The sequence below is a fragment of the Desarmillaria tabescens genome (genome assembly GCF_030435595.1).
Source record: "Desarmillaria tabescens strain CCBAS 213 chromosome Unknown EV420scaffold_9, whole genome shotgun sequence".
In the NCBI taxonomy this organism is placed as follows: domain Eukaryota; kingdom Fungi; phylum Basidiomycota; class Agaricomycetes; order Agaricales; family Physalacriaceae; genus Desarmillaria; species Desarmillaria tabescens.
The window spans coordinates 616,904-633,047 of NW_026848308.1; the positions used below are offsets into that span (position 1 = coordinate 616,904).

At 48.3% G+C, this 16,144-nt stretch overlaps 6 protein-coding genes across 6 annotated transcripts; 2 read left to right on the top strand and 4 right to left on the bottom strand.

The window, feature by feature from the left end:
• The first annotated feature begins 619 nt into the window (after window positions 1–619).
• EV420DRAFT_1524548 (uncharacterized protein) lies at window positions 620–2,814 on the top strand. The gene is made up of 10 exons (XM_060472346.1): window positions 620–804; window positions 856–1,562; window positions 1,610–1,685; window positions 1,737–1,776; window positions 1,826–1,863; window positions 1,915–1,933; window positions 1,984–2,023; window positions 2,074–2,336; window positions 2,389–2,556; window positions 2,611–2,814. Exons 2-10 carry the CDS (start codon window positions 868–870, stop codon window positions 2,667–2,669), a joined length of 1,398 nt encoding a protein of 465 aa, XP_060334012.1. The 5' UTR covers window positions 620–804; window positions 856–867; the 3' UTR covers window positions 2,670–2,814.
• Window positions 2,815–2,948: 134 nt separating this feature from the next.
• Window positions 2,949–4,853, bottom strand: EV420DRAFT_1524553 (uncharacterized protein). Its single transcript, XM_060472347.1, has 6 exons — window positions 4,273–4,853; window positions 4,139–4,220; window positions 4,009–4,075; window positions 3,892–3,949; window positions 3,665–3,843; window positions 2,949–3,613 (listed from the first exon to the last, which is right to left on the bottom strand). The coding sequence occupies exons 1-6, from the start codon at window positions 4,762–4,764 to the stop codon at window positions 3,022–3,024; spliced, it is 1,470 nt and encodes a 489-aa protein (XP_060334013.1). The 5' UTR covers window positions 4,765–4,853; the 3' UTR covers window positions 2,949–3,021.
• Window positions 4,854–7,506: 2,653 nt separating this feature from the next.
• EV420DRAFT_1304486 (dioxygenase) lies at window positions 7,507–8,758 on the top strand (the record flags this gene model as incomplete). Its single annotated transcript, XM_060468459.1, has 3 exons — window positions 7,507–7,866; window positions 7,919–8,212; window positions 8,269–8,758. The coding sequence occupies 3 exons, from the start codon at window positions 7,507–7,509 to the stop codon at window positions 8,560–8,562; spliced, it is 948 nt and encodes a 315-aa protein (XP_060334014.1). The 3' UTR covers window positions 8,563–8,758.
• Window positions 8,759–8,771: 13 nt separating this feature from the next.
• Window positions 8,772–10,471, bottom strand: EV420DRAFT_1185041 (alpha/beta-hydrolase). Its single transcript, XM_060466257.1, has 9 exons — window positions 10,048–10,471; window positions 9,850–9,988; window positions 9,678–9,791; window positions 9,448–9,622; window positions 9,331–9,395; window positions 9,248–9,273; window positions 9,124–9,198; window positions 8,995–9,072; window positions 8,772–8,938 (listed from the first exon to the last, which is right to left on the bottom strand). Exons 1-9 carry the CDS (start codon window positions 10,229–10,231, stop codon window positions 8,907–8,909), a joined length of 888 nt encoding a protein of 295 aa, XP_060334015.1. The 5' UTR covers window positions 10,232–10,471; the 3' UTR covers window positions 8,772–8,906.
• A 522-nt stretch (window positions 10,472–10,993) lies between these two features.
• On the bottom strand, window positions 10,994–13,211 carry EV420DRAFT_1265359 (Alpha/Beta hydrolase protein; the record flags this gene model as incomplete). Its single annotated transcript, XM_060467269.1, has 10 exons — window positions 10,994–11,259; window positions 11,311–11,435; window positions 11,493–11,843; window positions 11,898–12,072; window positions 12,122–12,187; window positions 12,234–12,280; window positions 12,339–12,372; window positions 12,425–12,615; window positions 12,664–12,884; window positions 13,032–13,211. 10 exons carry the CDS (start codon window positions 13,209–13,211, stop codon window positions 10,994–10,996), a joined length of 1,656 nt encoding a protein of 551 aa, XP_060334016.1.
• A 780-nt stretch (window positions 13,212–13,991) lies between these two features.
• Window positions 13,992–15,772, bottom strand: EV420DRAFT_1185242 (uncharacterized protein). Its single transcript, XM_060466259.1, has 11 exons — window positions 15,440–15,772; window positions 15,299–15,376; window positions 15,208–15,245; window positions 15,042–15,150; window positions 14,803–14,979; window positions 14,653–14,752; window positions 14,574–14,594; window positions 14,460–14,521; window positions 14,384–14,399; window positions 14,294–14,326; window positions 13,992–14,235 (listed from the first exon to the last, which is right to left on the bottom strand). The coding sequence occupies exons 1-11, from the start codon at window positions 15,532–15,534 to the stop codon at window positions 14,128–14,130; spliced, it is 837 nt and encodes a 278-aa protein (XP_060334017.1). The 5' UTR covers window positions 15,535–15,772; the 3' UTR covers window positions 13,992–14,127.
• Window positions 15,773–16,144: the final 372 nt, after the last annotated feature.

Here is a 16,144-nt window from a genome sequence, read left to right on the forward strand (position 1 = left end):
CTGTGCGAACAGGTGGGTCGTATATTGTGGCTCTTGACGTCACCTATAAATTAGTACAGCCAGGTGAAATGAGGGAGAATACTGCTAACAGTCGTGACGATGAGGACGCATAAGAGCTATCGCTGAGTGTAAGAAATTAATTATGCTCAGTAGTTGGTCCGACAAGCATACGATTCTGCAATGTCGTCGTTACGATGGTCATTCAACCTTTTCACTTGAGCAGCGCCTCGCCGTCCGCCCGTTGATTTTCGAGCCCTTTCAATGTCAGACATACAAGGAGACAAGATGCGAGGAAAAGTCACGTTTGTTTTGGGCGAGATGGAGGCATGAGAGTAGGAAGAGCCCACTTGAACTAGTACGGTCGATATGAATCAATGTGGCTCAGGTGGCAAACTGCTGAAAGTGAGAAATTCATACCTGGATTAACTTAGATAAAGTCAAAAAGAAACTATGTACGCTTCAAAAGCAAGAAATGTTCACTAGAGCCACGAGGCACTCGTGGTCACAGTCAAGAGCAAAAGTCATGCATGATCGACGACCTTTTCGAGGTTAAGATACCACAGCCACCACGTGGGCGATCCTTTAAGGTATCGTGGGAATTATGTCGTCACGACAGAACCTATTCTCCTACCACCACTACGCGTCTACCGACGACACGATTATCTGACATTTCTAAAAGTTGGGAAGGAATAAAGCACATTCAGAATCAATTCTTTGCCTCGCGTCATCCATATATCACCTCATCTTGATACCGGATCTCTACAGGCTCAAGAGATTTGATTCACAAGAAGGGCTGGTAGAAAAGTACGAGACTTTCCCTCGTATTTCTTTCTGATTACACGAACTTTGCTACAGAAAAGTGAAACCATGTCCCTTCTCAAGCGCAAGGCTAACGGCGAGTTTGAGGACTGGAGGGTTTACACGCCAGTAACGAATGCATCAAGTTCGCCCGATTCTGCTCGTCCCGCAAAGCGAAAAAGAAAAGTCAAATCCGACGACACTGGTCCGTCTATTGGTGCTGGAAACGTTGGTGGGCGGACTGGCTCGTCGCCTACGTCCAGTCCAACATCGCAGTTGCCACCGCCCGCTTCGGCTCGTCCTACAAAGCGAGCCCGAAAAGTCAAGCCCGAAGATTATGACGGATTCATCGGTACCGGAGATACTAGACCCTGTGGTACTCTGGCAAGGTCTCGCATTCCTTCCATGGCTAGTGGAGCAGGCTCGCAGGTAGCTAATCCAGCTACCACCGCCAGTTCCTCTACAATTTACGACACAAAACTGGGTAATCCTTCCACTTCTACAGCCGATCAGTGGTTCTCCGATCCTATCCATGGCTATTCCATCTCCGCACCGTCGACGTTCCAGGCCAAGGCACCTCCAAATGCGGCCGCGACTCCTGATATAAAAATGACCCCTAACGCAGCACCGATACCACAAAAATCTCCATCTAAGGCGAATACACCTCGTCAACCAAAACCCAAACCTGAGAAGCGCGGCGCCATCTTCAAAAAGAAGTGCCCTCAAAATATTCTCGACAGGCTGGATAGGGTGATTGAGCAAAGGTGGGCACATCGCCTCTCGGCATTGGCTTTCGCTTATTTTGTGTCAGGTTCTTCATGATCGATAGGGAGCGCGACGGCGATGAGTTGAAGGAGACCTTCAAGGTCTTGGGCTCCACAGGCAATGTGCGTTGTTTGTATGATACTTTGTGTGTCCCGTCGCTAATGAGGGGTCAGGTTTATACTGTTGTTATCGACCATACACCTCGTTGTGACTGTATGTAGGTGCTATCGATTCGCCTAATCAAAATTGACGATTTTCTTAGGCCCCGATGCTTCGAAGGGCAACCATTGCAAGCATATCGTACGTACTCACTCTTTCTTTATCGACTTTTGTTCTGAGCATTGGTTTTAGATCTTCGTATTTATCAAAGGCACATATCCGTCTTTTCCCATCGACTGACATCGTCTCACTTCACCCTAGTCCTCCAAGTCCCCCAAGAGTCGCCACATTGGTACCAAAAGTGCATGCTTGTCGTTCATACGATGTTCCGATGTTAACCCTCCATGCCAGAGCCCTTCTGACGTCTGAACTTCAAGATGTTTTCTCCCACGCGCCAAATGCCGTCGCGAACGAGAGGCTTCGTCAGGCTCATTTGCAAGCTACTGGGAAAGCACCTGCCTCAGACTCCAATAAGACCAGCAGCAACAGGCGCATGCCAACAGAGGAAGATGACTGTCCCATCTGCTACGACAAGATGCATACAGAGCCGGAAAACAAACTTACGTGGTGCGAGGTTTGCGGAAATGCTCTGCATGGAGTCTGTTTTGCCCAATGTGAGGGCGTCGACTGTCTGTCTGCTTTTCTTCATGCTTATACCTCCCTAAGGGCGAACGACTGCGCAGAACTCGGGGAAGAACGTTACTTGTGTGTGGTGTCGTGCGGAGTGGGTCCTGCCGAATGCGGGTAAGGGCAAGGGTAAAGCTATCGGAGACGAAGGATATGTCAATTTAGCAGCGGTAGCGGGTGTCAGTACCGAGAGGGACACATCGTCCTGTAAGTTGTTATCACTGTCTCGTTGATTAGCCTGACGATTGATTTGTTCGTTAGACTATCACGGGGCGAGGAGAGGGAACAGATATGGCTATCAGAAGTATGGAATGTGGTGATATTGTTGTGATTTATAGCGACTAATCTGATTCTTGTGTGTGCTCTGTCATCTTGATTCTTGAGGACAGGATCCAGATCCCAACCCGCAAATGTCCAGCCTGTTGGGCTCTAGCAAATGGACGCATTGCGTGGGCAAATTCTAAACTCGGCGGTCCTCGTAAATTCCAATGTCAGCACGACGCATATCTCATGGGACGTGATCAACCCCGTCAACGAATACCTACTGTCCGTGGCCTTGCGCAATATTGCTACATTTCTCCTTCTTTGGATTGATGATGACCTGACGTTATATCATGCATTATATCTTTTATGTACAAGGAAGGAGGGTACACCGAAGGAATCAAAGGAAGCCTAGTCGAATCCCCTTATCTTAAAAACTACCCTTCTATAGCTCACAAGGGGAGGCAAGCCGTTATCCCAGGCCTCCAGCAACACATGTACCAACCCTCCTTCTGTCAGGCGCCACAACGTCCAGTACCCGTTACTCCGCAAGGTATCCTCACTGGGAAGCGTCACTGTCACGATCTTACCTCCCTCTCCTTCCTCAATCCCAAGCACCGGAGATTGATTGTCACCTGTACCAGTCAAAGTCGCACCAAAATCCTGCGACCATTTATACGCCACCTGATCGTTACTATCAGGATCAAAACTTTCCCGTGCATCTAGGACGACACTGGTCCCAGGGTCTACCTCCATATACAGATACTCTGAGCCTCCGGTCCCGTTAATGTACAGTCGCGGGTTATGATTGACGGCTCCGAAATCAGAAGTCGCTGTCCAGTTCATTCGGCCCGCAAAGTCGTATTGGTAGGCCTTGCGCCATTGCCAGATGGTCGCTTGCCTAGACGTATAATTTCGTCCGTCCATTCCAGGAACTCTCCAGGCGATACTATCGACCCATTGGTTGCTTTCGTTTGTGGTACGTCCGTATCGCCCACCCCATCTGGGGAATAGGATGAGTAGAGTGGAGCAGATCGAAAGTATTGGCACTCACCCACCCCAGTTGGGATGTTCGCGTGCAGACAGACCATTTTGAATCAAGTTAAGGAAAGATGGCGTGTCTCCTTCCATTATAAACGCAAATCTCGGGTAGCTGGCTGCGAATGCGCTCCCGGAAGACCTGATGTTGGAGTCAAGCCATTCGTTGGTGACTAAACTAGAATCTGGGCCGCCCTAGGATGGTGTATGGGACGACGCTTGAACATGACTGAATAGATTTACCACGTCGAAATCGTCATACAATTCTCCAGAAATACCAGGCCAGGTAGCTAAACTGTACCTAGATTATATAAATGTTCAGCACTCGGAATCGCTAACTATGTCCAGAGGAGAGCTTACATATTGAAGGTATGAATACTTGCAATGTAGAACAGATCCGGGAAATGGGAACGTATCCAAGGACCGGCTACATCAAAGAAAATAAGTATCATGAACAGCGAGCGTCCACTAGAAATCATATCGAACGCACCATCATCTTGGTCTGAGATGGCGTAAACTCGTAGTTTTTCCACGAAGTCTGCCACCGCCCCCTGTGGCCTCGTATCCTGGACCTATAGCCATCGATTAGGGGCAAGAAATGGGGGGAAACCTGTATAGACTGACTGTCCACAGTGCCTGTGCAAGAACCGATGCACCACCCCAGATAGGAACCCACAAGGGATCCCCCGCATTGGCATCATCCACTGCCGCGATGAGCGCTACGCTAGCATTCGAATCCTTCCCCTCCCCAACGCCCTGTAATCCATATACCGGCAGCCCCGAATACACTTTGCCCAAAAGCTCTTCCGTCTCCGGCCAGCCCTCAGCATGTTTCGTCAAATTGTCACGAACCTCCCCCCACTTTACGACTTTTTCTTGGATTTGCCAAGCGAAGGTCTCGTTCCGGAGCCAGGTGGAGGTGGTCGCTGCGATTCCTTGGATGGAGAAGTGGTTTGAGTAGAGGAGGAAACGCGTTAGGGACATTTCATCGTCAGGTTCATTGGCGATGTCGGTGAGTACGAAGACGCGTGGTTTAGTTGTGAAGGATTCGAGGGTAGATTGAGTACGTGCGAATGCTCCGCATAGAAGGCATACCGCAAGGGCGGTAGTGAACATGGTGGTCAAGGTGAGGGAATCCTTCTCCGATTATTTATACGTGTAATATGCGAGAGCGAACGGGGTCCTTAGTTGACATGATGTAAGAGGGAATGGGGTGATATTCAGTCGGCTTGATACTTCCGCATCGAAGAAGCTGTGGTCCAAACGGACCGAACCTTGGGTCCTGGTGGTCAAGCGAACATCCAGGTGACCCTCCAGTCGCCCTTCGATTCGACGCAAAAAATTGAAATTTGGTTGAATGAAGGTGTCGAGAATTAAATCTGGTCGAAGGCGTGATGGAGCTGGTCGCAAAGACCGCTCTGTAACATTGGAGATTATAGGCTAATGAAATTGTACCCATATAGGATTATTCATTGGCACTTCTGAAAACAGGCTAAGCAACTGAGAGTGGCACAAAACTTTGGGATATACCACCAAATTTTAAGAGCAGCATGTCAGTGGCGTGTCCTTCTTTTCACCGCCGGTTCCATCTTGTTTGACTTGGGTGGTAACAGCTGCTCTAAAGTAGAAGAGTGCGAGTGCGAGTGCGAAGCCGCATATGATCGTGGCGGACCGTCACGGCGATAAGGGTCAAATGACAAGAGCATGGGTCCAAACTAGAAGAAAAGGATTGATGTATACGTTATAACAAGTTAAAAAATCATGATAACAGGAAGGATATATTACCGGAGTGCAAGTTTTGTCCAAGATGATATACTGTACAGCATCAGCGACTGGGTCCTGGAAAAATTCAGATGAACAACAGGAAAGCACCTGATAGTCCCGTTAATCCATCAGCCCCAAGATCTAGGTTGATGCATGTCCACTCCATTGCAGCCCAACTGTTCGTTATACCGAGAGAGAAAACTGTAAAGCATAGACACTGACTAAGTTGTAATAACGCGTTGAAATACGGTCATGTGATAGAAGTTGACAAGCATCACGCGTCTAACTCGGGCCGAAGCCTTTCCGTTGCAAAGCGGAAATATCCGGTCTACCTCTCCCAATTACCATGAGCCACTTCAAACTGCTATGTCTTGTTTATTTGACATTGAAGCCTTTAAAGACTGCGCGCATCAAGTAAGCACGTGGATCAGTGTACTTTAAATGAGCACCGCTCGTTTGCCTTCGGCGTTTTGTCGGCGTTCAGACTGTAGCCAGAGTCGGAGGCTGCAGTGGCTGTTTTCAATCGGTACGTAGCAGATTTCTCGAAAGTTAATCAGTTGTGTTGAACTTGAACTTTGCTATTACCAGCATTGACACACATAAGTTTTCATCAATATGGCAGGCTATGGATGACATTTGATCGCAGCGAAACTACTAACTCTGGGAACCATATCATTCGTGAAACTGTATTCGGCAAGAAAAACGTACAAGTTCGTACCCACGAGCTACTGGATATGTGATGTTTATACTATCTGACCATAGATATACACTGCAACCAAAACCGTACTCAAGATAGTTTAAATGCACCAGTATTGGCTACTTGCTACTCTGACGCGAGGATTTAGATGCTATAGCGACTGCCTCGGCCTTTCCTGCTGTCATATAATCTTAAAACCCGCTCTCATTTCAGTTCGTTTTGGCCCCAAGAAAATCAGCGCAAAATATCACACTCAGAATTTAACTCTGGGCCGTTCTCGCAACTGTATGATGCGTGGTGTCTATGGCCTCTCCTGCTCAAGAGGTTCAGCCGTACTGGAACAGATGACGTTCATTAGACGCGAACGAAGCCAAATGTTCCGACCTAAAATGTTCAGGGCTTAGATTTGCTTGTCTTGATATAAGATGTATCTTATCATCTGAAACGGTGCATTTCTAACTTTACTTTCCTTTTGCGTTGTAGGCCAGGTTTTACTACTCGCTATTTCTCTTGGCATTTCTAAATCACCTGAGTCGCCAAGCCATCTCCGAGTCGTCGGCGTCCATGATCCAGACTTGATCGAAAAAAGCAGTCGGTATGCCTAACTTTTTATCATATCGAATAAGCAGCATTGAATAACTCAACTCTCAGGATTTTTATGAGCGATTCAGAGAGGCCGTTTCCTGAACAATTGTCCTCGCTCTTGCACCAACGATCTTAAAATAAATGAGGTATGACACACTTAGCCTTTCCTGTAAGTGTGAAGATAACGAGGCTTTCTACAGACGCGCGACCGCTCGGAGATCAGACCTCAGGCATGATATGGGCTGAGAGAGTCAGACACGAAGAGACCATGCGAGTCTTGAGTTTACCGCCGTCACCCTGGGCCGCCTTTTGCACGATTTATCGAGCACCGATGCAATAAGCCAAAACTATGCGGAGTATCTCCTCAATGAAGATACTTATGCTACATACATTTCCTGGACGAAGCTGGAATGCCAGAATCGCATGATATAAACTTGTATGGGCGGGGCCCAGCCTGTGGCTTGGCAAAGTAGGGAGTTATTCCATCATACATCACATGTGGTAGAATCGGTTCCGCCCTCGCGCATATGCAAGTGAGCATGAAATTCTTTTCTACTTCATGTGATGGATGACGTCTGTTTAAGACCATATTGCCATTATCTCTCTTTCTATTGGCCAGTATACTCGCCAACCATGAGTACAATATTCACGCATTTTTCCCGTCACCTCTGATGAGAATTCCTTTCGAGCTGCGCAGTCCATCTATCTGTTGCCAACCCTTTTGCGACCGAGGTGTTTTTTCTTTGTTTTTCCGAGGTCTGTAATAATATAAAACCGCCAAGGTTGCAGATATCTCTCCATCGCTTGCGAACATGAGGTTCACTTCAGGTTTCTTCGTTACTCTCTTCGCTTGTGCACTGCTCGCTGTCGCGCACGCACCTCCTAGGCTTTCCTCAGAGGAACTAGCCGTTCGCGATCTTGCCTCGTCGAAGTGCGCTCGCCATGTCGGCGAAATGCAGCGTAGACGAATCGAGAGGCGCGCGAAGGATTTGATGAAGCGAGACGGCACTTCCACCGTCACGATCACAACTGAATCGCCTTATTACCCAGAGATTCAGAACGAGACCTGCATTCTCACTCCCGAAGTCACCACTGGCCCTTACATCTGGCCAAAATCTCAGACGCTGCGTCAGGACATGACGGAGGATCAGCCTGGTATCCCTTTGATCATGGTAGGACCTAACTTGATTGACATTTTTTCGCTCTGACATGTTTACTTAATAGGATATCGGTGTCATTGACATCAACACCTGCGAGCCTATGCAGAACGTCCTCGTCGACGTCTGGCACTGCAATGCAACCGGTTCTTACTCTTCATTCACCGGGCGCGATCCCAATATTCCCTTCGAAGAGCTCCTCGCAATGTTGAACTTAACCCTTGGGCCCGGCCTTGATCTCCATACCGACGACACAACTTTCCTCCGAGGCATGTGGCCGACCAACGAGGAAGGTATAATGGAGATGAAGACCATTGTCCCGGGATTCTACGTGGAGAGAGCCATACATGTGCATGTACAGGTATGCAATGCTGTTCGACATAGGACTAAGACTAAAGACTTGTTTTGTATCTTCAGGTTCATCAAGACTGGGTGCTCCAATCCAACGGAACTGTCCTCACCGATACGACGTCTAGCACAGGCCAATTCTTCCTCGGAGAGGAGCTCTCTCAGTATTTGATGTCGCAGGAGCCGTACTCATCACATACAGAGATCGAAAGAACCACAAATGACGTGGATGATATATACCAAGGAGAGGCGCGCAATGGATGGTTCCCGGAGTTGGTTGTAGTTCCGATGGATGGGGAGGACTATGCTAATGGCGTCATAGGATACATCACAGTTGGCGTAAATGCGACCCTCAGGACATGAGTGAAGGTCTTTAGCGCAAAATATGTCTCCCTAGTTTTTGGAGCGAATTCGGTGTCGTAATGATACTTCTTGTGCAGGTTCTCTTGTAGAGTGAACTTGAGTGCAAGGGAAGCATCTAGATAAGATCCTATTTGCTACCCAAGGGACAGGACAGCAGCGCCAGAACGAATCTTGAGTCACGTTCGGCGTATTAACTCTGAGAGTCCTATCCCGGTCGAGTTCTTAAAACTGATTTCTGTTTAGACAGAATACATCGGCATTAAGGAAGTTAAGGCGATGGTCACAGAAATAATATTCAGACCTGTAATGAAATAAATATCAAAGACGGCTAGGGTCACGTCCTATTAGCAACCTATAGTAACACCATCATACGGACCTAGAAAGGAAAAAGGCCGTCAGCCCGTTCAAATGAATGAGGTACAAAGCACACACCACTATGATCATCTGTGTCGCCCTCTAATAGGTTACCGACTTCTCCGACTGTGCATTGATCATCAGTGTTGTCTTGCCCTGTCGGGGTGTGTTAGCCCTGAACGCGCCTTTTGAAAGAAAAAGGTTCACCTGGACAGTTTACCCATGTATCAGAATCGGTGATATGCTTTTCACCGGAACAATGGTGGAAGCCGAGGAAACGTCCTGCAAGCGAATCAGAATGAGACGGTCATTCCACTGTGATATGTATTACCGGGAAGAATAGGCACAGGGTCTTTTCTACATAATAAGTTTCGAGTGAGATCAAGATCAGTAAAGCGTGATGACGGAACGTACTTGTTATTGATATGCGAGACAGTGACATGTGCGTCGACCCAGTCAGCAAATTCCTGGTTTCCCACCTTCACAGCCCACGTCAACCACGGGTAGAGGAATTAGTCGCCTGACACTTACCCGGGGCATACCATAGGTGGTCACGGACACGGACGCAGACGAGAGTTGCAAGGTGAGATAAACACCATCTAGAAGGGCGATAGCTCCCCCAAGAGAGTGGCCAACGACCGTGACAGAGGTAGTCGAGTAAGTTGACATAGCGCTAGTTACTGCCGCGAGAACATCTGCAGCCGTGCTGTATGTTTTCGGTGAACCAAAACTCAAAAATCGAGGGAAATGACAAAGCCTACTCAGCCTGGGACTCTTTGAAGCCGCTATGGACCTCGATATCGGAGTCGAGGTCAGGGAACAGATCGTCATCGAGTCCTGTTAGACCGTAGTTGACATCAGTAATCACCGGTAACCTAGAAAGCCATCAGGATCATCACTGCTGAGTCAAAAGAGCATACGATGGTCACTCACAATTTCGACGTATCCGTTCCCTGGTGAGCCACTATGACGGTTTCGAGGTCGGGGTCATAGCCCACATACCAATACTGCACAGAGTCGCCATTGCCGCCTGACGCAACGGGCTCAAAGGCAGAGTTGGCCTCGCAATTAGCTGACGTCAGGGCCCATGAATGATACTTGCACACGGCACACGAAAGATGAAATGCGCACCTCCACAATTCCAAGCCAAGGTCGTCGACGGCTCGCAATATCCTGCACTGGCGTAGTACGTGTAGGGTTTGAAAGCCTCGACTGTCGAATTACTCAGAGTCGTTATCGAATCTCTCCGCCTCAAAGGCGACGGCGACGCATAAACGAGCGCGTACGAAAGAGAGAGTAAGATCCAGAACAGCATGGTGGGATACTCATCTGACAGATACACGGGCCACTTTTATATGAGCTGAACTCCACTGGAGAAAAATCAGAAAGAAGCATGCATGCATGCATGTGGATCCAGACACAAATAAAGCAGAGATAGCAGGAATACCGGGTGCACGTTTGTAGGACAATCTCTTTGCAGCGCGGAAAACAAGAAGTCATGCGCATGAGAGACGGACCGGGAAGGCTACGGGTGCCTTTAGCATATGCCCCGAACAAAGCATCAATCAGCAATTTTTCAACAGTAAATCCAATTGAATCATGAGAACCACAGAACAAAGAGTAAGTAGCCGCCGTCCTAGGCGCGAAAGGGCGGACTTTCATCGATGTGAGGCGGGTTATCTTTCCGATACTAGTCCGACTAGAGTGGAAACCTAAACCCTAACCCTAAGCATATGACATAGCAGAAAAAGTCCAATCTACAAACAGTCTAGATCCCGCGGGCTGCGAGATTCAAATTATCCCTTGATAACCCGTCGCGCCATCTGCTTCGCCAGACGCCTGGCTTCATCAATATCCCGTCGAACAACATTGCACCCGGGTGGAGGTACCTCCCCTTCATCAAGAGGCCAAGCCAAACCCTTTTCCTCACAATTCTCCGCGCGCCTAAGATTCTCCTTCCTGTGCTTCTCTATGGCTTTCGCAGTATACGAGAACTTCTCTTTAAACACTTTATGTCCTTCGATGAATCGTTCAGCAGCAGCCGCGGACATCACGCCAACGGACTCGGGGGGCATCTTCATCGCGTCCAGGTCCGATGCTGGCTCCAAGGGACTAACAACGCCCTTGACCGAAACACGCTCCCGGATGAAACTATTGTTCTCCTGTACAAGGAATTGATTAGCCATGAATGGACAGTGGGAGCAGGGAGAGTTGAACCCACGGCCTGAGCAGTAGCCTCCAGTCCAGTAGCACGTCGAGCGAACAACCGGATAGCATCGTAAGCTGCTTTCCCCGGAGTAGTGCCTTCAAACTGCGTAGGAAGCGTATGGGCGGTATCTGCATCTTTCGTTGTTACCAAGACGGAGACATCGAGACTTGGCAAATGGTTCTTACCATCATACACCTGCAGATGAACCTCCGTTCCTCCGTACCGCGTTTCTATCCCATCAGGGACGGGATAGAGCTTTCGGACTTCCTCCCGAACAGAGTATTTCTCAGGTTCTGCAGCTTTATGGGCGCTAAATAGGCCCTCTCGTCGGCGGTAGATCATTTTCCGAAAGATAAAATTTGCTTACGTGTAAACGATCTCATCGCAGAGGACTTCTTTTCCACTGGCAATGATTAACAGAGGTGGCAGACCTCCTAGATACGACAGGACAGGACTAATCAGAGGATGCCTCAGCAGGCTGTTTTGAGCATATGGATGCATTTGCCACTCGATCTTCAGAATTTCGCCTGAGTCAGTCGGTCTGGAATAGATTGTCTGTAATTCTTGATCCTGAGCAGTGAGAGTATCGGCAGCCGTCGAGGGTACCTGCGACGGCGGCGGCGGCCACAAGGGGCTCGGCTTTGAGATTGACAGGCCGTACTTTGGTAGAATGTCGGTATCCGTATTGATTGTAACACTCGGAAAAGAATGGTTAAGACTGCATGGAATGCTTGAGCACAATTGCAATATGTGAAAAGAGCGACTGACGCACTCGCACCACGGAGAGACGAGGACGGCGCCCGCAGGCAAGGGTAGTCCGCTATCCCGAATGACTTGAAGCAGAGCTAGGGAAAGACCGCCTCCCGCAGAATCTCCGGAGAACAAGATGTGGGATGGCTTGATGGCCCGATGTTTGGCCTCCGGCGGGGGCTTGATGAGATATAGGTCTGATGGAAAGGTGAGAGTACAGTTTAAGTCTGAAGAAGTCGACCATACAGGCAGCTAGAGCATCCTGTATCGCACAAGGAAAGGGATACTGCGGCGCTAAACGATAGTTTATGGCTACGAGATGATGAGAAACCAGCCAAAAACGTAAGTATTGGCTCACTAAACACACGGCCGTTGATGAGTCGAGCATGCTGATGAATGCTAGATCTGACGACCCAAAATATCTATAAGAAGTCCTTAGAACCATACGACAAAATTGGCATACCGTTCTTGATCCAAGCTTCCAACGTAATATCCGCCTATAATTGCGTTAAAATTAGGTCTATAACGTAGCGTGGCTTCATAACACACCGCCGTGAAGGTACAAAAAGCAGCGCATTTCATCTGCTTCTGAGCTGTGATCTATATTGGGCGCTCCAGGGTGCGTTTTCAATTCCTCCATCGGAACGGTCGCAGGAGTAGCAGTAGGTGTTGGCTTCGCCTTATCACGTTTTTTGGCCTCTCGCAAGTCTTTCTTCGCCGTTATCCACTCGGCTTCGACGCTTTGACGACGTTCAGAAACAATTACGAGGATAACATCAAATCCATACCCATCGATAGCCCTCGCCTGCCACCATTTTACACCACCAACGATCCTCCTTGCCGCGTCTTCGCCGCCCAAGGCTTGCACGAGATATTTTGCAGCGTCATCGCAAGACGACATAGGCACAAATAAACGCTCGACATAAAACCGTCTTGGAGAGCTTGTCCGGTTGTTGCTGAAAGCTGGATCAAAGCTAAGAACAGGGAGCAATTGCTTACACAGTGCATCCTCACACCTTGAAATTCTTCTATCGTATGACTGCGACGCATTTAGACTCGTATACAACCGCCCATCTTGACAAGACTCACTTGGCAGCCAACGTTATGAACATCTATCGCGCCTCTGTTAATCCTGACTTCAACCTGTTCATAGCACTAAACGTACTTTGAGAAGACTAAACATTTCGTCATAACGAAGTTCATCGTGGCGCAACCGGGTCGAGGACTTTCCAGGCTTCTTCTTGGTAACACGGTTAATATAATGCTTTAGGAGTGTCTTGAGGAGTAGGGGTGGACCTCGAAGTATCGCGCGCGCCGTCAGAGGATTCACAGGCATACCGCGAGCAAGGTTATGGGGCAAAACCGTCTGCTTCGGGGCATATCATATAGTAGTACGGGGTTGGGGTAGGCAGAGTAACTTTTGATGATCCTGTACGACGGGTTCGCCTTCCCTGAGATTTTGCCTTGAGTCCCACTGATAAAACCGGACATTTAGAGACTTTCTAAGCCCTTGACCTCTCGAATTATCAATATCGGGAAAGGAGACGTAAAACTCCTTAGACACACCTGCAATACTCACGAAGGAGAACGATGCAAGGCTATTTTCATGTAGTGCCGCTCCGAGAGGGCTGAAACATCAAATTTTGATGAATTCCCGCCCCGCATCCAGGCACCCTTCATCCCAATGTATTCCACGATGAAAAGGCTGGATGTAAGCCTGATTATTCTTCCTAGCCAGGTGCACGCCGTTTCAAGACTCCATATGACAGTCCCGCAACATCCTAGGACCTTGGTTGACTGTGACTAGCAACTTCCGGAGTCCGTGCTATCCTCGAGGTATCCTAGATGAAAAGAAGTTAGGACACAATCACGATAACAGTAATGCCAGCGACGAACCGACACTGCCAGTTGACCCACAGCTTCCCAATTCCAACATTGAGGCTTCTAGTGACGTGGTGTATCGATGGTTCCCATTCCGCGGACTAAGACGTTAAAGTAGGCATCTCCATGCCAGAACCTGCAGATAATACCGCGGACGTGCAGAGCCGGACTGCAGGGCGAGGAAAAGTTGATGTGTTTGTGGTCATGGAAGTAGGAAGGAAGGTACCGGCAACACGGACCGTTAATGCCGGTGCACTGAAATTTTGGTTACTTAGATTCATGCAAAATAAATAGGCATATGATACAACTAGGCGTGCCAGACGCAGAGAAATTCAAGGGTATCCTAGTACGACAACTGATTTTTTGCCCCCTCATAGGAGGAAAGACAAGACTGCGCGGGTAACACGCTTTTCTTCCTCCGTTTCACAAGACGCGACACGCTTTTCCACCAGAGCCACAAATGTGTCTTCATCCATGTCCTGACAGCGCAGTAATGAGCTAACTAAAATGGAGAGCGAACAATGGACAGATACTCACAGGAGCCTCCTTTGGTGCCCGGGCGTTCAATGTCTGTATAAATCCAAGGATGTTAATTGATAAGAGCAGGCATTCTGAGCGATTGCATACCGTAAACAACGTAGTACTGAAAGAGGACAAGTCAGTATCTAGACCAACCATGGCTGACAGTCAACAAGTCTCGTACCTATACAACCGAGACAAGCTGAATTCAAATAAACCGCGCCAGCCACTCGGAGGGACGACGGTCTGATGAAGGTTGTTGATGAGGGATGGAAAAAAGGCAGAGCTGATCACTCACAGCAAAAATTATATCCCCAATCTGACAAAAGGTTGGTTGGCTTCGAGATTCCGTCATAGCATAAAAGAAAAAGACATACACAAATGAAAACCACCGGAAGAGCACATTCGACGATGATTTGCAGGCGTTGCTCAAAATCGGCATCTTTTTCTTCTTTCAGATACCAAAGAAGAGATACGCTATCCGAAAGCATGAGCATCTCCACAGGCCCAGAAGGAAATGGACCCACGCTAGTCCCAAGTTACATATCGCAGCAGGCCACTCGTACTCCAGAGCAATCCGTTTCGTGCCGAGAGACATGAGAGCCGAAAAGAGCGAAAGAAATCCAAGAAAGCCAGTAAGTACAGGCGACTTGGAGAGTTTGTTCACTCGACAAATTAGGAAGAGTTGAACAGGAAGAGAGGCACTAGGAGAACCCAAATGAGCAGAGATAAACAGATGTATATAAAGTCGTGGAACCGGGCTTACGACACAGTAATGAGCGGAATCATGTCAGCAACCCACGCGAATTCAAAGGCCGTGCGATGTAATGTAGAGGCAAAGAATTCGAGCAACAACGCAATATGCGCCGCACACGCTGATACTACTGTTAGGAGGACCGCATCGGTGGGTGGATAAGCAACACCCAACGCACTGAATAATTCAACGATAGAAACCCATGTGACGAGACACCTGCGAAATCCTCGTCAACGAGTAAATGCACAATTATCAGGTATAGCACTTACAGAATAGACCAAGAATCTCTGAACCTGTGTAAGACATAATAGCCAAATAGACAAGCGTTGATACCGAAGAGCAGAAAACTTCATAGGAAAGATGATGGTTAGAAGACTTGGACATCCATCTAACAACGACTCAACCCACACCTTTGTTGTGCCGTCACCGTCATGATACCCGCACAGACGTTTTCCGGAGCCTCTAGGTTTGCTTTCATCTTGCATGCGTCAACAGTCCACGACATTTTTGCTGAACGAGTTAGGAAAATGGAAATCACCTGTGCTCGGTCGCCTTTATAAGAGCAGACACCGAGTCTCGGCACGGCTTGACATCTCCCCTCCCTGCAGGATAATTTAGCAGACGGAGGTAGGGTGGATCGTTGTCGTCGTGTGTCACTGAGAACAGAGAACCATAGATAGAGAAGAGAAGTGGCGCCAATATAGTGAAAGCTTAAGTAGGATTTATGTCGATGTAGTCTAGGACTCTTGACTACCGTAGAAGGACTCAAATACGCTGAAGGCTGCAGATACCGTAGCGAGAACCTGAAGAACTCGTGGCGTATCTATGACATGTAAGGGTTGTGTAATATCAATAAGGAGCTGCTGATATCTGAGCCAAAAGTCTTCCTCCAAGCCCGATTAAATGAGTACGATACTCACTTGAACTTGTACAAGTCTCACCTTTAAATTCACACCCAGAAAGTTCATCACTACTTAGAAAAAGAACCGTCTACTAGGCGGCCAAGTCTCGTCGGATCGATGTCGGAATATTCGAATTTGTTACCGTGCCCATGGTATTGAAGTGGCCCTGGCCCTGGCAGGCAGGATACGAATGCTTCGAAGACTAAGCCCGTC